General features: G+C 53.2%; 1 protein-coding gene across 1 annotated transcript; it reads right to left on the bottom strand.

The window, feature by feature from the left end:
- Window positions 1-15,828: 15,828 nt before the first annotated feature.
- Window positions 15,829-23,649, bottom strand: TIGD3 (tigger transposable element derived 3). The gene is made up of 2 exons (XM_075939189.1): window positions 23,518-23,649; window positions 15,829-22,033 (listed from the first exon to the last, which is right to left on the bottom strand). The coding sequence occupies exon 2, from the start codon at window positions 22,024-22,026 to the stop codon at window positions 20,581-20,583; it is 1,446 nt and encodes a 481-aa protein (XP_075795304.1). The 5' UTR covers window positions 22,027-22,033; window positions 23,518-23,649; the 3' UTR covers window positions 15,829-20,580.
- Between the last annotated feature and the right edge of the window lie 137 nt (window positions 23,650-23,786).

Genomic DNA, 23,786 nt, shown 5'->3' with positions numbered 1-23,786 from the left:
TGAGGCCCAAAGGGACCATTGTTTAGGGCAGAGAGTCCAGACAGCACTTCCTGTGCTGAGTCTGGTAACCTCTGGCTGACCCTGGACTTGATCTCCGGGGCGAGATCTCAGCACTTCAGCCCTTGGATACTAAGCAGTTTGTAGATTCACCAGGCGCGCGCTGGCCTGGAATGGGCTGAAAGACCTGGGTGTGTGTGTGCCTGGCTGCCGGCCCTTTGTGACACAGCAGGAGCCCAGGGTTGTGGGGTAACCATTCCATTCTTCCCTGCCCCCAAGACTGACCCTGGGGCTCTGGCTCCATTCTATGGGCTGGGTACAGAGAGGGGCAGAGCCTGTACATTGTCCCTGTCCCAACAAAGGCCAGAGGCAGGGCCCCCCAGACACCAGTGATGGGGAAGCAGGACCTAGCTAAACCCTTGGCCCAGGTCCTTCCCGGTTGGAGGAACAGCCATTACGAGGTGGGGCTGGTTTCAGTGGCCATGGCTGGCATGGTGCCCGCTCGCCCAAATGCTGTCTGGGAGCATGGAGAACATTTGGCCCAGACGAAATGGAGACTGGCGCCTCCTGCTGGGGGCTGGTGCATGAGGGAAGCCAGGATGTGAACCAGGCAGGGTGGGAAGGAGGGTCCCACCCAGGAGCACAGAGCAGAGAAGCCCACGGGGATGGGAACAGAGGCTGGCGAGAGCAGGGAGCCCGCGGCATGCGGCGTGGAGGAGACTGGGTGGCGCTGGAGCCTGGAGAGGACTTGCCCAGCCTGTTCGTGGACAGAGACCAGGATGAGTGGAAATGGGACATCTTGAGCCTTAAGAGAGGTGTTTCCTGGGAGCGACTGGCCATGAGGTGTCTCCAAGTCAGTTGGTGCAGAGGAGAGACTGGATCGGATGCGGCCATGGGCCCGTTAGCCTCAGGAGAGGTGTCTCCCTGTGGTGGTGCACAGAGGAGACCTGGACAAAATGGGCACGGAGGCATCTCCTCTGCCAAGCAAGGCACCCGGTGCTTGGGACTGAAGGGCTGCTGAGATGGGAGCTCCGTCAGACGAGGGTGAAGTCTGTGTCTGTGTCTCCAGAGCAGAGTGTGCTGGTGTCTGGGAGCTCGTGCATGTGCCCCAGGTAGCCACGCCAGCCTGTGGGGCCCACCCCGCCCATCTACACGTGCCAGGCTCCAGGGAGTGCTGCATTGACATGGGCTCGCCTGGGAGTGTAGCCCACGGTTCTCAGCCCACATGAGTGGAGCTGCTCCCAGGCTTGGTTTGCAGAGGTTTGTGGGAGAGCTTGTCTGTCTCTGAGCCCCTGTAGAAGGGTCCCCGCCGGCCCAGCGACATATCCGACTGAGGTACTGGACGCAGACAGCGGCTCCGCCAGCTAGTGCTGGAGATTGCAGAGGCAGCATCAGCCCTTCTGCAGATGGTGGTGGCTCCCAAGGAGGGCTGAGCCGGGCCATGGTGAGACCCTGATTTTGCTGCCAGAGATGATGTCTGAGGGGAGCAGCAGCACCCTGAGCCAGCTACACGGTGTACACAATTGGCAGCACGAAGCGCAGCCCTGGCCACTCCCTCTTCACAAAGGCTTGGCCCTGCCTGAGCCTCCGGTGTGACGTGGGGTGGGCTGGGCTGGGACTGGTGCAAAGGGGGTCCCAGCGCTGATCTAGTTGGAGGGGTGTCAGGACAAAGCCTGAGTGGGCAAACTGGGAAGTGGGGCGGCCTGCCTCGCCTCACAGAGTGGACCTGGCTGGATGGGGGCTGCTCATTCAACAGGCAAGTGCTGGGCCTGGTAGCTACACCAGGGATGGCGTCCCAGGGACTGATGGCCCAGACCCTGGGAAACATCTCCGGAGTAGCCCCAGGGCTCAGAAGAATTGCCCGGGGACCCTCAGCCAAGGAGTTTCTATCTGAGGCGCCACCAGCCCGCCGGCTCTGTGCTGTGCTGCCGACAAGTGCACCAGCCTCCATACTCAATTCATTAACAAATTTGCTGTAATTATTTGTGTGCGCCAGAGAAAATTGCACTGGCAGCTTATTAGATCCAGGCTGATTATGGAGAGCGGCATTCCCAGTGTGAGCCCCCCCCCTCGCTCCGCCAGCACCAGGAGGGGTGCCTGCCTCCATCTCATCACGCTGGGGCATCAGGGAGAGGCTCCTAAGCCCGTCTCCACTGTGTTGTGTCCCTCTGGTGGGGGGGGGGGGGCGGTGGCATTGCAACTGGGAGTTCATATGATGGGGCTGGACCCAGGGAACACCTGTGGCGGGGCAGGGGGCAGTCTCCCAAGGTCATGCAACTGGGACTGGGACCCAGGAGCCCTGACTCCCAGCTCCACCCTGCTCTAGCGTGCTGTACTCCCTGCCCCTGCCAGAGACAGGAATAGGATCCAGGGTGCTGTGGAGACCATGGAGCAGAAGTGCTGGGAAAGGTGGGGAACCCAGCAGGCAGGTGGCATGGGAGGCACAAGCTGGGGAGGCGGGCTCAGGGGCGGGGATCTGGGAGGGGTGCTGGCAGTGCTGCAGGCTGGTGAAATGGGGAGTGCAGGCTGGGGGCAGGAGGGTGAGAGAGGAATCCCAGCTGCAGGGGAGGCCGGGAAGATGAGAGCACCATCAGGAAGGGGGTGGAAAGGGAAAACTGGGCCATGCAGCTGTGACCTTTCATTGCCCCATCCACAACCCATCCTTGAGCCCCAGCTTCGGATGTGGCCACCTCCCCTGGAGTTTAACCCGCCCCACCAGCCTAATCACAAATTCCTCTTTTCAGCGGTAACCAAACATACAACCGACAATAATTCCCACTTCAAAGGCACCGGATAAAGGCTGTTCCAGAAGCCGAATCTGCAGCTAGTGGGCTTTTCAACCCTCCTTCCCCCACCCCCCAGCTTTTCAGTATTACTAGTTCTTCCCTTTCTACCTTGACAGGCCTTTATGTTTTCGTCGCTTCTGTTTTATTTCTAATGGGACTAGTTTGATTGTTTTGAACAGCCTTAATTTCCCCCTCCCCCCTGCTCTTCTTCCTGAAGAAGAATTTAAATAACGGCAAACATCTGACACATTAATGAAGTGATTATGTGGCTTGGAGCCAATTCCCAGCCCCTCAGCGGAAGAGAGTTTTACTTATTGCCCAACTTATTTATTTATTTACGTATCCCCTCCCCCTTTAATTTACATCTGCCAAGAATTTTAATAACCCTCAGGCGGCTACAGTCAAGGGGCAAGGAGGAAGGGAAAAGACTTTGGGGCCTTTCCCCTTTGGGGTGCTGGCTCTGATCTGGCCCCAGTGCAGCGGGCTCTTGGGAGGAGGGATTAGGACAGGGCATCTTTCCCCTCCAGGGGGCACTGGTTCTGATTTGGCCCCTGAGTTGAGAGGACAGTGTAGGGCCATGGGGTTTCTCCATAAAGTGTTTTTACTCCTGGGTTCTCTCCCAGCTCTGGGACAGGTGTGAGGCCTAGTAGTTAGCTTGCTGAGGAGGCAACAGGCTGGGAGTCAAGATGCCTGGGTTCTCTCCCAGCTGTGCCCCAACTTTGGCCAAGCCCTGTCCCGTGGCTGTGCCTCAGTTGACCTGCCCTCCTTTTGTCCATTCAGGCTGCGAGCTCTTTGGGACAGGACTGGCTTTCAGCTCCTGGCCCAGTGGGGGCCCCAGTCCTGCTCAGGTTAATAGGGGGTGATGGTGTATTAGCCCTGTTCCCACCCAGGGCCAGTGTTGCCCCTGACTGGCTACATCATACTGAAGCTTATGAGTCAGTACAGCAAGTTGTCCATTAGCTCAGGTAACACAGGCCCTGGCCCTGAGGTTGTGGGTTGGATTCCTGCTGGTGATAACTGAGTGGCCAGGCTGGGCTGACATCGGTTCAGTTTGGTAATGCAGACCCCACCTTTGCTCTGGTCCAGCCCCTCACTAGCTGCCTGGCTGCCAGGGGTGTCTTGCTGATTGCCAGATGGGGGGCTAAGAAGGAATTATCACCAGGGCTCTTCTACCTTTTCCCTTCAGTCTGGGCCAAGGGCTGCCTGTGGGGTCTGTCTGGGCTCACTTCAGCCATTCTCAGCCAGTGCCTCTCACACTAGGCAGGTTTCTGAGGGCGGACTGAAGTCACAGGACTGGGGTGGAATGTAAGGAATCAGTTAAGTGTTGTGTGAGGGGGGAGAGAGTGCAGTTTAGAGTGGCTGGCTGGTGGTAGCGCCCCAGGATGGGGATCCCATTGTGCCAGGTGCAGTGAGAACACAGAAGGAGGTTTGGGTTTTAGTGTGAGATGTGTGTTCTTTGTGTCGCCAAAGCTCCTGCAGGTGCTGGGCACTGCCCAGTCCTTGTCGGATTGGGGAGATCGTGGTAGCAGGGAAGGGCTGGCCTCTGGCCTGGGAGGCAAAGGTCAGGGGCAGGAGATTGGGTGGGATCCCAGCTCTGGAGGGGGTCTAGCATGCAGGTTGGGGGGCAGTCACAGGAAATGCCTGTGCATTGAGCCAAACCACCAATCCCTGTCTCCTGGGGCAATGAAGAGCTAAAGCAATTAAAACAAAAACAAGCTAATAAAGAAGAAAACACAAATCTGGGATTGGCTTGAAGAACAAATGCAACAAACCTTCTTGAAATTCATCTCTCTGGAGCCGGCTGTGATTGTGAAATCCAACTGAAGCTTTGGCTAGAAGTTGAATGGCTGGTCGGAGAGGTTTGTTCCTGATATTCATGTGGGTCTCAGTTTATTTCAGCCCCTCCTGGACTTCTTAAAGCAACGTAAGCAGGAGGGACAGGCCCTGGCTAGCCAAGCACACAGGGGTCTCTTCAATGTGTGAGCAAAAGGCCTCACCATCAGCGGTGCCGTGGGTAGCAGCGTGGTAGGTGGAGCGCTGGACTGAGATTCTGGAAACCTGGCCTCTGTTCCCAGCTCTGGGACCCTGGGCAACTTCTATACAGCTCTGTGCCTCAGTTTCCCCTGTAATATGGGGCTAATGTACAGCACATTGAGCCACTGGGGTGTTGTGCTGCGTAGCACAGTGGTGCTGCTGTAAGTCCAGGATTCCAAGCAGATGGACGTTAGCCAAACTGGCGAGGAAAAGGCACTATTTCTTTCAGGGACTAGCTCTCCCAGCAGGTTACCTTGGTGGTGAGCTGGTTTCTCTCTCCAGTGACTATTGCTCTGTTTCCATGTGGCCAGAAGTGACTGTTGGATCATTGGCTTTGTTCCCTGGTACAGTCCAGAGAGTGTCACCCAGACAAAGCACTTAAGTTTGCCAGGAACGTCTCCCAGAGAGGCAGCCAGCCCAGCAATGGAGGCTCCAGCCCTGCCTGGGGCATTTGTGCCAGTGGTCAGTCGCCCTCCCTAGGACAGATCTGGAGTCTTGTTTGTGACTTAAACATGCCCAGCTTTAAGTCCGACCATTGGCTCTTACTCTGCCTTTTGCAGTGAGGCTAAGAGCTATTCAGTGCCAGGATGTTCTCCGCACAAAGGGCCTCCCTCGTCCACCTGAAGGGGGCAGTGCAGCACTCCAGCACAATGCACTCAGGCTCTCTGCAAACTCAGGCAGGTGTCACTTTGTCAGTTACACTTGGGATGGTATTAAAGCATTGGCGTTGCAGCTCAGTGTCACCCAAACACCCCTGCACTGAGCCAAAGCACTTGGGTTTGCCAGGAGCATCTCCGAAAGAGGCAGCTAGCTTGGAGATGGAGGCTCCTGCTCTCTGGAGTTTCTGACTCGGGTCACACTTCCAAGGGTATTGGCACAATCAAAACCAGCCTGAGTCTTTTCTTTATTTTTGTAATGGAAGCAGAGACTTTTCAGAGCATTTAGAAGGTCGGGTGTCTGCGCAGCACCTTATGGGCTAAGGACCCTGCCCTGGGGACCATGTAACTGTTCCATAATACACCAGCTACACTGTCCTCTCTCGTACCCTATGGAATGGGGCTACAATATACCTGGTTGCTGTGACCCACTGTAGGTAGGAGGCTGTATCACTCTGTCCCTCAGCCCCTAGCTAGAAACTAGCCATCTGCCATCAATCAGCTGCGGAGTGGTTGGATATTGTCAAACTGCCACTGGTACAGGGGATAAGAAATCTGATTTTTGCCCCCGCCTACTCCTGGAGGGAACAGTTGGGGAATGTTGGCTGCTTTGTCTCAAATACATCGTGGTCAGAGCAGGTGGGTGCCTGGCTTGGATGGGGAGGGGTCTAGCAGGAACCCAGAGGAAAGAGGTTTGTGTTTGGCTTTGCCCCAGGGGGATGCGGAGGCTGCAGTTAGAGCTGAATGCAGCCCCGTGGCTTCTGTCTCATGCGCTGGCTGCAATGCCCCAGGGCGCCTGGTATCGCCCCTTTGCCTCCTGCCACGTCCCAGCACACCCCTCCCCCTCTGGTTCCTGGGTGCCATTGGCATCTGGCCTCGGGGGGGGGGGGGAGGGGGCAAAATCAGCGAGTGAAAACCCAGCGAGCAGAGGATTGAACTCAGCTGTCACAATATGTTCGTCGCGTGGGGCCTCCTGGGACGGGAGGGGGGGGGATGAGCTGGGATTTATTATGCAGACTAATGTGAGATTTATGCCGGCGCTTTGCATCTCATTCTCCAGGCATTAGGTATTCGCGGGGAGCCCGCTCCGGCAGGTTCGCCCCTCGCTGCTCCGGGCGGGGAGAGCAGAGAAGCGCGCGCGTGAGTGTTGTACAGGGTGTGTGCGGTGCAGTGTGTGTGTGTTGTGCGGTGTGTTTGTGTGCGCGGTGCAGTGTGTGTTGTGTAGGGGGGGGGTGTCCGCAGCGCGCGGTGGGGTGTGTGCGTGCGCGGTGCAGTGTGTGTTGTGTGTGAGGTGTAGTGTGTGCGCGGTAGAGTGTGTGTGTGATCTCGGGGTGGGGAGAGCAGAAAATCGTGCGTGTGTGTGTTGTGCATTGCGCGCGCCTTCCCTGGTGAGCGGGCTGGAAGGGCGCGCGCGCGCACACACACACCTAAGCTCGGGCGCACACGCACACCCCCAGACGCGCGTGCACACACACACACACACACACGCACGCACGCACGCGCGCGCGCACATCCACACAAGCTGCAGACCTCGGCAAGCAGCCTCCCGCTGGCACCCCGCGTGGGGGGGAGTGTCATTAACATGCAAATGACCGCGCTGTGATTAGGCAGTTTCTACCCCTCGGGGCGGGACGGGCCCGGGCGTGGAGCTGCCAGACCTGCAAGCGCGGCGGGAAGCAAAGGGAGGGTCTGGGTCTGGGTCTAGGGCATATGAGGGCCCCAATCGCTCCGCGGAGGGACATCCAGCCCTGACCTCCCTGCAGCGGGGGGGGGTCCCCTGCTCCGTAGTGGGGGCGGTGCTGTCCCCCTGTCTGGTGCAGCGAGAGCCGGTGCCAATGCCCTGGTGTGGGGCTAGGGGGCGCTGTGCTGCAGGGGCGCCCCCTCCTAGCCAGCGCTGACCCAGTGTCCTGGTACCAAACGCTCCTGCCCTAGTTTTCTGAGAAGCTGTATTTACCGGCGGCGTTACTCCGTGGATAGGTGGCATTAGCAGTACAGGGTGAATGACACAGGATGGCGCAGTTCTGATCCCCTCCAGCAGGAGGCAGAGAATCAGCTCCCTACACAGACTAGTTTGCATTGCTCTCTCTGCCCCCTCTCCACAAGACTTGAGAGCCACTGACTCCAATTTGCAAGTGACTGCTTAGGTTGGAGGCATCCATTTGAGGGGGGGCATGTGACTTTTCAGAAATAGAAGATAATCTGCTCCCCTTGAGGCTGCAAGAATTGCCCCTGCCTCACCCTGAGAATCGCTGGCCATTCCTGGAAATTCTAGCCCTCTCCCAAAATGGATTGAGGGGAAACTGAGGCAGAGGTAAACGGCAGAGAGGATTTGCCCATCTTGCAGTGGAGCAGCTCTTCAGCAGGAGGGTGAGTGTTGTTTGGACATGCACACGGCTGGTACAGGACACACAAAGCAAGCCAGACATGCTGCCTGGGATAATATGCTGTGCAGGCGCTGTGTTTGGCTGCAGCTCCCCAGCTCAGCAATCCACTCTTGGAAAGTGGCACAGACTGGTACGAATTCTCATGCCCCAAGCTGCCAGGGCTGGGTCAGTGTGGAGAGAGAGCCATTGCCTTCCGAATACCTAGGGTGTTGTTTTGTGGGTCATGGGGTTGGAGGTGTTCGCCCAGAAGGGTTACTGGAGTTACTGCTGTGTGGTGACAAGGGGCACTGAGCTGCAGGAAGTGGAGTGGAGGCTCTGGAGGGGGTACTCTCCCTTCCCTGGTGGTAGCAACACCCAAATGGAATGCTAGGACATGCTATGCTGAAGGAGGTGCTGTCTTTTGCTTGCAGTGCAAAACAAATGTCCTGGCTGCTCATAGGGGTGAACAATCCCATTGGAAACAGATCCCTGTATAAAGGGATCTCAGACTCCATGCCCCAGCCCACTGGTGGCTGCATCCCAGCACCATGCAAAGGATCCCTGTAGAAAAGCAGCTCCTCAGCCCAGAGGTGTGAAAACTTGCAAGGGTTTTTCTAAGCATCAGCATCTCTCAGATCTGCTGTGCCTGGATTTTTCTTCCTTTCCAAGGTCTTTATTTAGTGGGTGGCAACTTTATTCATCTTTATCGCCAGGGAGATGGTTACAAATGGGGCCAGTTGTTCGTCCCCAGAGATTTATCAGTCCCTCACAGGCAAGCGGGTTGGGGGGGAGAGAGCAGAAAAGGGAAATTCATAAAACACATGAAATGGCTCATTATTTCCTGAAACAGATGGAGACGCAGTGGCCAAGTCACCCCTCACTCTGACAGCGCCGTGGCTGCGCAGGGGGGGAGGGAGAGATGAATGGGAGAGCAGCTCTGTGTGTGTTAGGCCTGGCAGAGATTTTCAGATGCCATTTCTTTGCCCCAAAATGCAGCTGAGAGAAAAACTTAAGGTTTTGGCTAAAGAACTTGGAATTTGGTTTCCACCCGAAAAGCAAGGCATTTTGCCTCTGTCTGAAAACACTGCAGTATTCGGCCATGTAGTTAGGTTTGTTCAGCACACCAAGCAAAGGCAAACCCCACCCAGAAACTAAACACCCCCATCAGTTTGGGGTCAAATGAAATATTTTCTTTGATGTGTCATATTTGGTTTTTCATCTTGGCCCCCAGAAGAAACATCCAGGATCCATTCAGCTCTCCTGTGTGTGTTTGCACACACATGTGCCTATCTGCAGCTATGGGGCACCTCCCCCCAAAAAAACCTGGAAAGTAGTTACTGCACTTTGCCATTGAGCACAGGAGATGGGGACCCAATGAGCAGTTCGGGCAGGTTTCAGGTGTATCTGCATGTGGGAAAGGGGAAAACTGGCAAGATTGGGAGCACATGGGTGCAGGAGGAAGAGAGGGGATATCTGTCCCTTTCGGCCCCTTCTTTAGGCAGCTCCCTCCCCCCCCCAATAAAATCTCCTCGTTTCCATCCCCAGTATCTCAAAGGTTTTTAAAAACAGCAGTGAGCCCTCTTTAACCCCACCTTACGGAGAGGGAGAATGGAACAGAGGCATTGAACTTTCTCCCTCCCCAAAGTCACCCAGGCCAGCAGCCCAGAACCTAGGAATCCTGACTCCCCACTCTAACCCTTTAGACCCTGCTGCCCGCCTGGAGCTGGGGTTAGAACCCAGAAGTCCAGGTCCCCAGTCTATAGATAGCATAGACTTGGCAGTAAAACTCTAGTACTCACAACAAAATCTGTGTTTGGTGCTTGAATGGGAGGTGGCTAAGGAAAACAGCCAGAGCTAGTGGTGGCTCAGTAGGAGGCACTCTCCCCTTGCAGTCTGCCCCAGTGCAACGCTAGGAGGCACGGAGCTGTAGGGACCAGCATGGTGGCTGGGGAGCCGGTTCTGTGGCTCGGCTGGGCAGGTGTCTCTGGTTTGACAGCCAAGTTAGCCCCAATAGATGAATGTCTCCGTCTGCTGCACTAGCATCCCCTGGGCGAGGACGTTCTTAAGCTTCAGCAAAAAGCCCTGCAGGCTGACAGAGCTGGTGTCTCTGTCCAAGGCCCCTTGGCGGATCCCTGTCATGACCTTAGAGGGACCAGCTGCTCATGGGGCTCCAAGTATTAATTATACAAACCCTCCAACCCCAGGCCAGAACTGTGTTACAGAACAACTGGGCCTCTTTTGCTGGCTGGGAAGAGAGTGGGAGCCAGTGGTTACAGCTGGTGTGTGTGTATGGGGAGGATTCCTGAGCTTCATTCCCAGCTCTGGGAGGGAAGTGGGGGGTTAGAGCCGGGAGAGGAGAGGTGGGAATGGTCAGATCTATGCACTGGGAAGCAGCAATGTACGCAGGATGTGGTTGGCAGGTGGAGGAATGGGTAGCCTGGTCTCTTGCCCCCAGCTCTCTCAGGGCACATCTATATTGCAGGGCAAAAGACAAATTAAGATATGTAACTTCAGCTCCATGTAGCTGAAGTCAAAATAGCTTAATTCGGCTTTTGCCGCTGTCTACACACAGGGGCTGTGTCTACATTGGCATCCCTTTCTGGAAAAGGGATGCTAATGAGACACTTCGGAATTGCAAATCCGCGGGGATTTAAATATCCCCCGCGGCATTTGCATTTACATGGCTGCCGCTTTTTTCCGGCTCGGGGTTTTTGCCGCAGAAAAGCGCCAGTGTAGACGCGATTCTCCGGAAAATAAGCCCTTTTCCAGAAGATCCCTTATTCCTACTTGAAAGGATCTTCCGGAAAAGGGCTTATTTTCCGGAGAATCGTGTCTACACTGGCGCTTTTTTCCGGCAAAAACCCCGAGCCGGAAAAAAGCGGCAGACATGTAAATGCAAATGCCGCGGGGGATATTTAAATCCCCCGCGGATTTGCAATTCCGAAGTGTCTCATTAGCATCCCTTTTTCGGAAAGGGATGCCAATGTAGACACAGCCAGGAAGTTGAAGGAACAGCACTCTTCCTTCGACTTCCCTTACTCCTCGTGTAATGAGGGTTACAGGAGCCGGAGTAAGAAGTCCTGCTCAACATTATTTCAAAATAATGGCTTGCTGTGTAGAATCATAGAATCATAGGACTGGAAGGGACCTCGAGAGGTCATCGAGTCCAGACCCCCGCCCTCAAGGCAGGACCAAGCTCCGTCTATACTATCTCTGACAGATGTCTATCTAACCTGTTCTTAAATATCTCCAGAGAGGGAGATTCCACCACCTCCCTTGGCAATTTATTCCAATATTTGACCAGCCTGACAGTTAGGAATATTTTCCTAATGTCCAATCTAAACCTCCCTTGCTGCACTTTAAGCCCATTACTCCTTGTCCTGTCCTCAGAAACCAAGAGGAACAAATTTTCTCCTTCCTCCTTGTGACACCCTTTTAGATATTTGAAAACCGCTATCATGTCCCCCCTTAATCTTCTTTTTTCCAAACTAAACAAGCCCAGTTCATGAAGCCTGGCTTCATAGGTCATGTTCTCTAGACCTTTAATCATTCTTGTCGCTCTTCTCTGTACCCTTTCCAATTTCTCCACATCTTTCTTGTGTAGACATGGTCTGTGTTATTTCAAAATAACGTCAGTTGTTCCAAAATAACGCTGCTGTGTAGACGTATCTTTTGAGGTCAGAGTAACAGGCGCTGAACACGGGGCGTGGGGGCGGCACTGGTGCTGCAGAGAACAGGGACAGTGAGCCAGTGACGTCAAGATTTATCAGCCCCAAACTTGACCTACTTTTCTCTCCTTCAGTTCTGCCTTTGAAAAACAAGTTATTTTTCCTGAGCTCTGGGAGAAGCAGCATGAGACTTGGAGCCTGGAGCTGTCAGCCCCACCCTAGGAAGGGAGAGGGGAGCAATGGTTAGAACAGAAGGGCTTGGAAGTCAGGACTCCTGGGTTCCTTTTGTTCCAGGGCAGGGAGGGGTCCAGTCTAGTGGGTTAGAGCAGAGAAGCTTGCACGGAGCCAGGACTCCTGGGTTCTGCCCCAGAACTGGTGGGGAGCAGAGTTACTGGAGTGGGCACCAGCCAGGCTATGTCAGGACTGTAGCCCCCTCAGTTTCCTCACTCGAGAGGCCACCTGCTAACAACTTTGGAAGCCAGAGCTTGCTGCATAGTAGGGCCCAAAGTCCCTGACTAACAGCAACTGAGACCAGGACTCCCTGTCTCCGTCACTGGGGCTCTGACCTGTGTCAGAATGCTGGGACGCTAGTGCCACTGGCTAGGTGGAAGGTGCCCTGCAGTGCTTGCTACCTTCAGGGGTCTGCTGCCACCTGGTGGGAGACATGTGAATATCAGCCATAGAACCCAAGGGCTGGAGGCTTAGTGGGCTTGCCCTAGTGCAAATCTTTGAGTTATACCCTTGAAGGTCTTTGCAAGCATTCATTGAGTTTGATGCCCCAAGGTCACATTTTACAAGTGGGGAAACTGAGGCATCGAAAGGGACCTGGACTAACACCTCCCCGCTTCCCTTCCCCACATCACAAGTGTCAGAGCTGAGATACATGGGACATAGAAGCCAGGATTCTGACATTCCCTGCTCCCAAATGCTTTGGGAGGGAAGTGGATTTTAGTGGGGAAGCTGGGAGTAGGTCTCCTGGGTTCAGGCACTGGGAGGGGACCGGCGTCAAGTGGATAGAGCTGAGAAGGGGCTGGGATTGGACACTTAAGATTATTTTTTCCATGTGTTAAGGCAGTTTTAAAACTCTGCAGTCACCCTAGTTCCCTCGTTATTCACAGCCAAATTGGTCTTAACGTAATGAACTCAGTGTTAAGTGTGTGTGTGCTGCCAGAGCTGAACAATGTGCTGGAATTGCCACCGCCATTAGCGTCAATAACTTTATTTGAGGTTATTAACTCAAGTGATAAAATAATATTCTGTTATTAGGGACATGGTCTCTAGGGAGCTGATTACCTGAGTGAGTCAGGTTGTTAGTAATTAATAGCAATGGTGGAAGCAGATATTTCCATGGCGCTTTTCTGTGTTAAAGGAGTCTGAAGTGGTTTTTCAGGAAAGCCTCGCCTGACACGGAGATGCAGCCGGTGGGTTGGAGCCTGGGGAGGGGGCGTGCTGTTTATACAGGTATTTCCTGAGATGCAGCTGCCTTTGGGGTGGAGTTCAGCTGCTTGCTAACAGCTGCATTTGACACAACTTTAGAAAAGAGAATTAAAGATGCCCTTGTGTCAACCTGACATGTGCAAGGGGACTGAGGGAGACCAAACAGAATAATTTGAGCGGAATTTGGTCAGAATTAGATTTGTGCACTAGCTTATTGCTGCCCTGGTATCATTAACAAGAGGTGGGCAGAGCCTGTCTTCACAGTTAATAAATGTATGCCCTCAGTGCTGCACTGGAGAATTAGGGTCAGCACATACCCCCTACTGCACCTCCCATACTGTAGCACAGCATCCCCTAGTGCCACATGGGAACATTGAGAGCAGCACCCACTGTGAAGTGAGAACAAGCTGTGATTAGATTAATCTGTGTCCTCTGGATATTCCTGGTCTCTGTATCAATCTCCATTCCCTTTTTGGAGTTTTGCAGTTCTTAGCTCTCTTAACTTCATGTGGCAGAGAGTTCCACAGGTTAATCCCATGCTGTGTGTTTTCTTTGATTGGCTTTGAATTTCCCTTTTTAAAATTTCATTAAGTGGCCCCTCGTTCTCATGGTAAGAGATGAGAACAGAAGCTCCAATCTGCCTTCTACAGACCAGTCAGTATTTTAGAAACTTTGATCCTGTCCTCGCTACTTTGTCTTCTTGAAACCCATCCTAGTCTGTTCAGTGTGTACTTCCAGGCCTCTGTCCCCTGCTCTTTCTGCAATACCTTTTTGGAGATGGGGTGACCAGCAGTGCACCCAGAACCTCACTCTGGTACCAGAGAGGTGTCTGCACCCCATTACCCAAGTCACTGAGCATCTCACCAGCCTGAAAGTATTTCCTCTCCACACCCCAATCATAGTATGGAGGGGGAAAATGAGGCACATAAAGACTAAGGGACTTGCTCGAGGCCATACGGGGTAGCTGTGGCAGAGCAGGGAATTGAATCTGGGTCTCCCCAGTCATGCTAACCACTGAGCCCTCAGTCCTTTGCTAGCTTGTATTGCAATTAAGGCTGCACCACTGATGTACAGCCCAGCAATATAGTATTTTCCCTATTATTCTCCCCCTTGAGGCCTTTTGTGTCTCCCTGCCTTGTCTTCCAAGCAGTCCAAGTGCTGAGACTCCTCAAGCACCATCTGTGGGAGGGGTTAGGTTGTGGATTGAAAGGGCCAGGGAACTGAGCAGCAGTGCTGAAGGCAATGCTAATGTAGCCACAGGGTACATATTGTGGTGACTGTGCGTGCACCCCAGTGGTCTCTGCTCCATAGAAGCAGAACTGCTCCACCATGTATCCTAGATCCATATTGCCAAAGGGCAAGGAGGATTCCCTTTTGGGCACGACAGGGGGAGGAAATCAGGGCTATATCCCAGCCTGTAGCCAACCCATGCTCACTATTCCTAGGGCCCAGTTCTGCACTCGGTGTCCAGAGGCAGCCTCACGGTGGATGGAATGGTATTGCCATAAGACTTACTGAAAGCATTTTTATTGGAGTTCATACAGACCGTCTGAGAAAGAAAACATGGGAAATGACATGGGGGGAACACCTTCTCCCACCCCCCAAAACCTTGTGTGTGTATTGGCACTGGGGCTCGCTGTTAACCATAGCTGCTGTTTCTCCAAACAGGCTCTGAATTTGAGAGACTGGGATTTTCAGGTTAGGACATTCTGCACCTAAGTGGAACCCTGTTCTCTCCTCCACTAATCCAGCCAGTCCCCCTGCCCTCAGGCCGGCTTGGAGCCAGTGCCCCCTAGAGGGGAAAGGCTTTTTAATCCCTGACTCACCAGTAGCTGTGAAACAGCCCAGCCTTGTGTATCATCCTGGCTCCAACTGATGACTGTGCTGGTCATAGGGCTTCAGCTCAAAGTCAAATTGAACTGCTCTTCCCCCCCCCCCCCCAGTCTAAGCAACATCAGACCCCCTGGTGCCTAGCGAGTATAAGCCAGAGCTAACAGGCCTGCTCTCTTGTCTGGTGGTTCATTTTCCCCCTTCATCTGATTTGCCTGGCAAGAAAACTGCCATGGGATGTTTTAAAACCCCACTTTTCCCAGCATTGCCATGGCTTCACATTTGCTGTTTTCTTGTTAAAGTCCCTGCTCCTGGAGTCAAGACATTGTGAGAGACTCTCATGTGAGCCCAGCATACACTCCGATTTTAGCCTTTGTAAAGCTGAGTTATTAGTGTGACTGGCTTTTTAAATGGCTAAAGTCATCCCTGTACAAGTCCCAGGCTGGAGGCGGTTAAAAGTTTAATGGTGGCTCACCCCCATATATTTATCTCCTTCCCATACAGGGATAGCAGGACACCAGCTCACACGCAGCACTTGTCATTAGATCTGCTGCAGCACAGGGCGTGGGCTGCCTGCTGGGATCAGCCAGGCATGTCTCACCTCATCAATCCCTGCCTCACAGAGGCCTCGAGGCCCCTCCATCTTTCCTGTTCTCTGCCTGGGGCTCAACAATTGAGTTGAAACATAGCCCCAGGAGACTAAAGTAACTGCACTCAGCACAAGGGGATTTGGGTGGAATTTAATGGCCTGCATTTATAAAGGAGGCCAGACTGGATGATCTAATGGTTCTGTCTGGCTTAGACTCTATGAAACTAACTCAAAGCACTTTACAAGGCATTCAGTATCACCAGCTACCTTTTTCAGGAGGGAAACCGAGGTATGGCGCTCTGAAGTGACTTGCCCAAGGTCACCGGGAATAAACTCCAGATCCCTGTCCAGTGCTCTATCCAGTTTCTGTATAAACAAGGTCTTGATTAAAGTAACACACTTGTATTGCACCAAACTTGGTGTTTGAAACAAACAAAGACAGTTTAAGTGAAACCAAAGCAATATGTATGCATTGAGTGGATTTTAATATTTCCAGCCCTCGTGGTTGTACAGAGAAACTTTGGAAACAACTAAAAACCCAGATGGTAGATTTGGGGGGGAAAGTGTTGTGTGTTTCAAGACCAAACAACAAAACAACAATTTGTTTAAGCCAATGTCGTGCTGGTTTTTCAGCTGGCTCATAATTTTGGAACACCTAGGGGCGATGAGACTGCTTTCCAGTAGCTTGATCCAATCCAAAATATTCGCTGTGTCCCTGGGAATTGTTTAGTCATGACATGCCAAGATCATTGGAGTGGTGGGGTCACATACACACTTGGGACTGATGTCAGGTCTTAGATTTCCAAGACCAGAAGGGACCGTTGTGTTCATCATGTCTGACTTCTGGCATAGCACAGGTCTCCCCTCAGTTAACTCCTGTTTGCCTGAAAGATCTGCTCCAGTCTTGATTTTAAAAAGTGTTAGTGATGGAGAATCAACTCCAGCCCTTGATAAATTCTTCCTTTGATCTTATTTCTACAGCTTCAATGTCTTGCCACTGGATTATGTTAGACTTTCACTGGATAGATTGAAGAGCCAATCTTCTGTTCCCTAAGTAGGTACTTGGAGACTGTGACTGCGTGATGTACAATCAAGATTGGAAATGGGGCTGATGGAAAATTTTCCATTGAAAATATGTCCGTGAAAAGCTGGGGTTTCAATTTAAACTTTTTTTTCCCCAAAAACCCACCTGCTTACCATGGGAAATGTCCACACATTTTTTGTATTGGTTTGGGGTTCTTTTTGTCAAAGATAACATTTTTCAATGTGGAGAGTCTGCTGCATTGCCTCATGGGAGTTTTAGTTCAGTTTTAGTTCAGCCCCATGTCTGTTTTTCTTCCACAGGTTCAGAGGGGTAGCTGAGTTAGTCTGTAGTCTTATTGTTGGATCTGGACTTTTAATGCTCCATTCATCTGAAGAAGTGGGTTGTACCCATGAAAGCTCATGATACCATCTACATGATTTGTTAGTCTTTAAGGTGCTGCTAGACTATTCATTGTTTTTTTAAGTTTTTCTTCTACAGACTGGTCATTCCCAGACAGACTACATTTCCCATGAAGCACCCTTCTAAGAGGGAGGGGACAGCAGTGCATCATGGGAGATGTAGTCCAACTAGGAAGCCTGGCCTATAGAGGAGAATGAGAGCATGGGGCAGCTGAAATGCAATTCCCATGAGACATGGCAGCAGCAAGCAGCAAAATGGTTTTTAGGACATGTTTTGGTTTTGGACAAAACCTTTCAGTATTTCAGTGTTTGCTGAAAAAAAATCAAAATAACCTATTCATTTTCATCAAAATTTTGCATGGCAAAATCTTCCATTTCCCACCCAGCTCGGTATCTGGTGTTCCCATTCCTGCGGTGACAATGGTGGTGGAGACTTTGAAGGGATGAGACTGAACCTAGTAGAGCTTAGTCATTGTATGTTGAATTAATGGAGACTCCAGCCCTGCAATCAGCTCTTCGCGGGTTGAACCATGAAGTAAAGAGGGCTCTTTGGACAGAGATGCTTGAACAATTTGTATGGTGAGTGTGCGGAGGCCTTAAACCAGACTAAGCCCTGTATCTAATGGAAACCACTTCAAGCCAGGGAGTGCAGCAGCACCCCAGTACTCCTAGTTCCAGCACCTACAGCTCTGGAACTATGGCCTCAGACCAAGACCCTCCTTTGCAAAAGGTGATTTTTTGCTCAAACTGACTGCAGCCCGGAGCTGAGAGCACAGACATTTCAGGAGAGAGGCTGAAACGTTTGCCACTGAACTGGATTTAAGTTTGCAATCTCTGCACTTTTCCTGGGCTGCATTGCACTGGAGACATGACCATTAGTGGTCCTTGCTGGCCTTGCAGTCTATTAATTAGTTTTGGTTTTGGTTGCTGCTGCTGCTGCTGTATAAGGGCCTGCTCTTGCAAACAACTCAAGTGTGGGAGTAAATTATGTCTGAGAGTGCCTGGCATTTCTGACCAAGACTGGGGAGCCTGCCCCTCCTTGGACCAGGTGTTGCACAGAGACATAGGGATAGACAGTCCCTTCAAGAGCTTCGAGTCTGAACAGGTGAAAGGCAGGAGAGGAAAGACACAGAATGGTGACTTGAACTGATTTGCTCAGTGACAGAGCCAGAACCCCTGACATCCAGCCCGCCCTGCTCTAACCTATTAGACTCTGCTTCTTGCCCAGAGCTGGGGAAACTTGTCCTGCCTCCTCCTGATTGCCTATAAAGCCAGTCTGGTATTTCCAGGCACCAGAGGACAAAGCAGAAACACTTCACCAAACCTGGTGCCGACTTCTTGCAGCAGAACAAATGGCATGTTTAGGGTTAAACCTCTGGACGGTGAGTTAAGTTTCCACTGGAAAAATAGCACCATAGGCCACTGTCCACGCGGCAAGCCTGTGGACCCAGCTCCCTGTCCTGTTGTAGGCAGTACCATTTCCATAGGAAATATTCTACCATTTCATAGCGTGTGCTTCTTTAAAGGTGACTTGAAAAGAAGTGTGAGTGAGGGAGGAAGTAATGGGGGTGTTAATAAAATGAGGCATCTGCTCTTTTCTTCTTCTTCATGGCCTGTAAGTCTGGTTTGATTATCTTGCTCTCTAAAAGGTATTTCCTAGTTTATTAGGAGCATTACAGTAGTACTTAGATGGTGGGCTCTGTACTAGGGATGTGAACTAGTCGACTATCAGAAAGAGGCAGCAAGGGGTAGGGGAAAGAGGAGGGGGCGCTTAAAAGCAGCAAAGCAGAGCCCCAGCTGGCTCTGGGCTGCATGCAGCATTTCAAGGCAGCAGCACTGCATGGAGCTTGGGGTCAGCTGAGAACTCTGAGTCCCCCGCTGACCCCAGGCTCCATGCAGTGCTGCCACTTTGAAAAGCCGCAGGAAGCACAGGGCCAGTAGGGACTACTTGAGTCCCCCACTGGCCCCATGCTCCCTGTAGCACTTTAGCCTTTGAAGTGTAGCAACAGCCCTAGGACTGTTGCTACACTTCAAAGGCGGAAGCACCCTTATCAACTAATCCAATAGTCAATACAAATTACATCGACTATTCGATTAGCCAATTAATCTAAATTTAACATCTCTACTCTGTACAGGGTGAGAGATGGTTTCTGAGTCCAAAAAACTGAGTCTAAATAGACAAAGAATGGGTAAGGAAACTGGCGCACCGGGAGGATTTGGGATTTATTCAAGGTCAGAGGCAGAGCTGGGAATAGAGCCCAGAGGTCAGGGATCCAGGGTCTGTCTACTCTGCAGTGTCAGTCCATGACTGATAGAACTGGACTAGAGCCTAAGCAGCTACAGTGCTTTGTAACCACAGGTTAAGAATTGTTCAACCCTGGATCCCAACCTAGGGCTCCAGCCTCTACACTGCATTAGGCAGGCCCAAGTCCAACCACCCATGTCCTGGACTTCCTCGTGCCCTCCCAAAATGTGGCTGCTCTCACCCTTTGGTTGTGGGGTAGTGTGGGAAAGCTTGCCTGTCCAGAGGACAAAGAAAGTTGACCCATAGGATTATGGGAGACTGTTAGCAGAACCCCAGAGCTTGAGTCCAGTGAGGCTGTGTCTACTCTGCAAAGCAATAGGGCTTGAATAGAGCTTTGGGGTCCCAACCTTGGGTTAGTGCAATGCGTGTGTAGACAGAATGGGGGTTAGGTCTGAGTTCAAACCTTGGAATTTTGGCTCAGTGTAGACACCATGTCCCACTCAGAGCTTGGGCTAGAACCCAAGAATCCTGAGTTCCAGCCTCCTCCACTGACCACTAGACACCATGCTCCTCCCAGAACTAGGAATAGGACTTAGAAGTCCTGACTTCCAGGCCAGTGTCCTACCCACTGGCTCGCCCTTCTGTTCACCTCAGCTGCCATGGAAGTTCAATTTTTCCCAGCCAAAGATGAGATGCTGCTGGCTCCGGGGTGGTGTACTACCCTGCATTAGAACATTTTTCTTCCTCCCTTTCCTGGTATCCCTGGTAAGCTGGAGGATAAGGTCTCTAGAAACAACATCTAGGTAATTCAGGGGCTGTTCTTCTCAGTCAGGCTGTCACTATCGCTTTCAGGGGGGTAGTTTTTTTTTTTTTTTTTTTTAAACACCTAGAGTTCAAACAGTTGGGAGGAAAACTCAAAATTCAACTCCCCCTTTCTTTTGTCCTTTATTACAGGCAGAAGGGCAGTTCTTTGGGAAAAGGTTTCCACAACTGACCCCCAAAGTGTGTTTCAGTAACTGTGATTCCATTAAAATGACCCGAAACTCACTCAACCCCCCCTTCTAAAGCAGCCTGGTTTTCACCCAATCATGGAAATCTGGCCCTTTTGGGGTGTGAACTAGCAGGACACCCTTCAAGTGCAGGCATCCCAGGACTGCTAGTGACAAATTTTGGCTGAGGATCCTGATGAGGGTGGTGGTAAAAGCAGTAACAGTAAGATAGGTGCTGAGAGATACACCCATAAAGATGAACCCAGAAGAAAAGAAAAGGGCGGGTCTCCAATTCCTCTCCCCCAGAAGCAGCTCTCAGAAGCCATGGCAGAGAATGGGCGCATGAAAGCAGTCCTGCTAGCACCCCCCTGGAGGTGGGCATGTTGGGGCATGATTCCAGGCCTGCAGGTACTGGGGAATGGAAATGGAATCCCACTCTCCCAGTACCAAGTTCGTGGGGTGCTGGGCCACTAGCCCCTCCATGTTCCTGTCCTCGGAGGCTACAGGGGGCACCCTCCTCCCCCAGTGTGGGAAGTCAGGCCCTCACTGGCAGCACAGCCGCTCCACCTCTTCCTCACAGCTGTAAAACTGTCGGAAGACCCCCTCGGCCGAGCCATTACACTCAAACCAGCGCCGCAAGGTCCCCAGGGCCTTCAGGGCATCAGCCTTCGTGGGCAGGCTGCCAAAAAGGTCCTCCCCCTCCCCCTCCTCTTCTTCTTCCTCCTCCTTGTAGGCCCCGGTTGGGGGCAGGGTTGGGGGATAGGCCAGCTCTGTCTCCATGTCAACGAAGCGCCGGAATTCTTCCAGGCTCATCCCCCTGGGGGGAGGGTGCCTGGAAGGCCCAAAGGATCCCTTCCCCTTGGAGCAGCCGGCTTCCCCAAAGCACCGTTCCACCAGGGAGGGCTGGACTTTGTCCCAAGCGGCTGCCACCATGTGGAGGGCATCCAGCACAGTGATGGAGGAGGCAATGGAGGCAGGAGAGGTGTCAGTCTCGCTGCCAATGGAGAACACCTTGCCCAGAAGCCTGCGCTTGTAGCGGGACTTGAAATCCCGGACAATGTCGGGATGGAGTGGGCAGGGCGAGGGGCTGTCATCATGGCGTGGCCGTGGGGGCAGGAAGACTAGGCGGATGTTGGCAGGCTCTGGATTGGGGCAGCGCCGCTCAGCGTCCAGCACAAGCGCCACACTGCGGTGCTGCCGGCCCATCTCCCGGTCAAAGTCCGTCAGCCACTCGGAAAAGAGCTCCGGTGTCAGCTGGCTGTTGGCGCTGCTGCGGTAAAGTACTGGCAAAGTTTCCGTGTTGACCCCAAAGAAACACCGCGGAGCCAGCCGCCTGCCCACCACCACGGGCTTCTGCTTCTCCGTGCCACTCCCATTCACGCACAGCACAACACACAGCTGCTCCCTGACTTCCTGCTCCCTACCTGGCATGGCCTTGTACAGCAGCACCACTTCTCCGCAGCCAAAGACGTTCTCTGGGGCAAAGTCCTTCAGTAGCTGGGGCAGGCTGAGGGAAGCTGGCACTGGCCCCTTGTCACACAGGGGCTCCAGGGGGTGGACAGCTCGTGTCGGGTGCCGCTGGCCGAAGCATACGTTGTTACGGCGCTTCCACCGCACCAGCCAGCCGATGCTAGGCACAAACTCCTGGCCCATGATGTCCGCGAGCTCCTTGGCCTTCTGGAGCAGCATGGGCCCTGTGACGTCCCACATCTTGGTGCGGGCAATATGGAACCAGCACAGCAGGGCCTCATCGATGCTGCTGTATTTGGACTCCCGCTTGCGCTTCCGCTCCCGGTTGGCAGTCCCGCTGCACCAGTCCGCCAGCAGCTTCTCCTTGTTCTTGCAGATGCGGGAGATCTGGGGCTGGGAGACTTGGAAGCGACGGGCCACCTCTGACTGCGACATCTTGGATTCGTCCAGCATCTCCAGCACCTGGATCTTCTCTGCCAGGGATAGAGCATGAAGTTTCTTCTTCCCGTTCAGTTCCATGATGGCCCTGGAGTAGGAAGTGAAGGGATGTGCCAGGTACTGGGGACTGGACTATCTAGAGGTGAAAGAAGAGACTGTCCCACCCAACCCACCAAAACTAGGGATGTAAGTGATTTGCATATGCTTATTGGGTAGTTGAGTAGTGACTTGACCGAGTGTGAGCCAGGACAACTGATTCCTGACTTGACACCGGTTCCCCCCCCTTCCCAACCCGCGGTGACTCTGCCTTCTAAATGTATTAGGAGCCTGGCAGCACTTAATACATTTAAAAAGCAGAGGCACAATGGGGTTAGCGCCCAGGCCCGGGAGCTAGCTCCACTGCAGCTCTGCAGTTTCCCCTCTTATCCACTAATCGAGTTGTCGATGGAAATTCCATCGACTACTTGATTAGCTGATTAAACACAATTTAACATCCCTACCCCCAAATCCTGATCAGTCATGCATAAGGCACATTCCAGTGGGAAACTTAACACCACTGGGGTACAACCCAGTAGTTCTGACTCCCAGCCCTCTCCCCCTCATTGGGTTCCCATTCCTTCCCTGAGCTGAAAGAAGAGCCATGGAGTCTTGGCTCTCAGAATCATGATCAGCTCCTTGGCCACAACCACCGAAATGTAACAAATAAATCTGGCAGTTGTCTTTAGAATAAAAGGGGGAGATGTTTCTAGGAGACATCTCAGCTAGTTAAATGCCTAATTTGAAGGGAGCCCCAGGCTGAAAACTGCTACTAAATATAGTTCACTTTAAAATTCAGCTTGTTCACATTACAGATCAGGGGCAGGGATGCTCAGATTTCATGCAGCTCCTGGAGGAACAGGTGCCTCTGATCTCAGTCAAAGGGGGTGCGGAACCTCATTCTCAGCAAGGGGTTGTGTAGCACCTGGCACCAGAGATCAGTGGGTGGGCAGTGCCCTGCACAATGGGCCATGATTTCATGTGGGGCCCTTCACGCTATCACCACAGAAATAACTAACAGGACAGGTTATTTTATTGTCATGCCAGCGGACACGGCCTGATTGTTGCCACCCTGGGGAAACGGGCATGTCAGGGGCAGACAACCAGAATTCATCACATCTTGACACTTTTAAATACAAGCAGCAGCAGCCCTGCTGGATAACACTAGCGGGGGGCCCAGCTCAGCACCCTGAATCTAACAGCCACCAGTAGCAGCCGCTGCACAGGCAACGACCAGCCCCACAGCGGGGGCGGGGGGGGGGGTATTCCTGACCCCAATAGCTAGAGGTTGGCTTTACAACCCTGAGATCCGAAGTGTGCGGGGAGCCGACACCAGGCTTCATTTTAACAGCCCCCCCCCCGTACTTCGGGGAATAACCCCCCCGACACACACCCCCATATCCACACACACTCTGCCCGGGGGGCGCGGCTGATTATTGCCTAAGCGCTCGGGGGGGAAGCGGGGCGGGAGGCGGCGGCCCCTCAGGCCCCGCGCTCCTGTGGCAGCCCCGGGCGCGCTGCCTTCGCCGTACGTACCTAGCAGCGGTGCCGGCCCCGGGCTGCTCAGGGCCGCGCGGCTGAGGCCATTTCCGGCCGGCCGGGCGGGGGGGGGGGTTTCCGGATCCTGGGCCCCGCCCGCTCGGAACCTTCCGCTTCCAGCCTGTGGCCGCGGCGGGGGCGGAGCCGAGGGCGGCGCGCGCGGGTCGCTGCCCAGCTCCCCTGCGCCCGCGCGCCCCGCTGCAGACAGGGGTGTGACTGGGACGGCGAAGGGGCGTTAGGGCCCCTCCCCCTCGGGCAGTGCCCGC

This window comes from Pelodiscus sinensis, chromosome 11, assembly GCF_049634645.1.
Source record: "Pelodiscus sinensis isolate JC-2024 chromosome 11, ASM4963464v1, whole genome shotgun sequence".
Classification (NCBI taxonomy): Eukaryota; Metazoa; Chordata; order Testudines; family Trionychidae; genus Pelodiscus; species Pelodiscus sinensis.
Note: the sequence above shows the minus strand (reverse complement) of the source record. Positions and strands in the feature narration are given on the sequence as shown.

Coding starts and splice junctions, on each gene's coding strand:
- TIGD3 (XM_075939189.1), bottom strand. CDS start 22,026: ATGGAACTGAACGGGAAGAAGAAACTTCATGCTCTATCCCTGGCAGAG.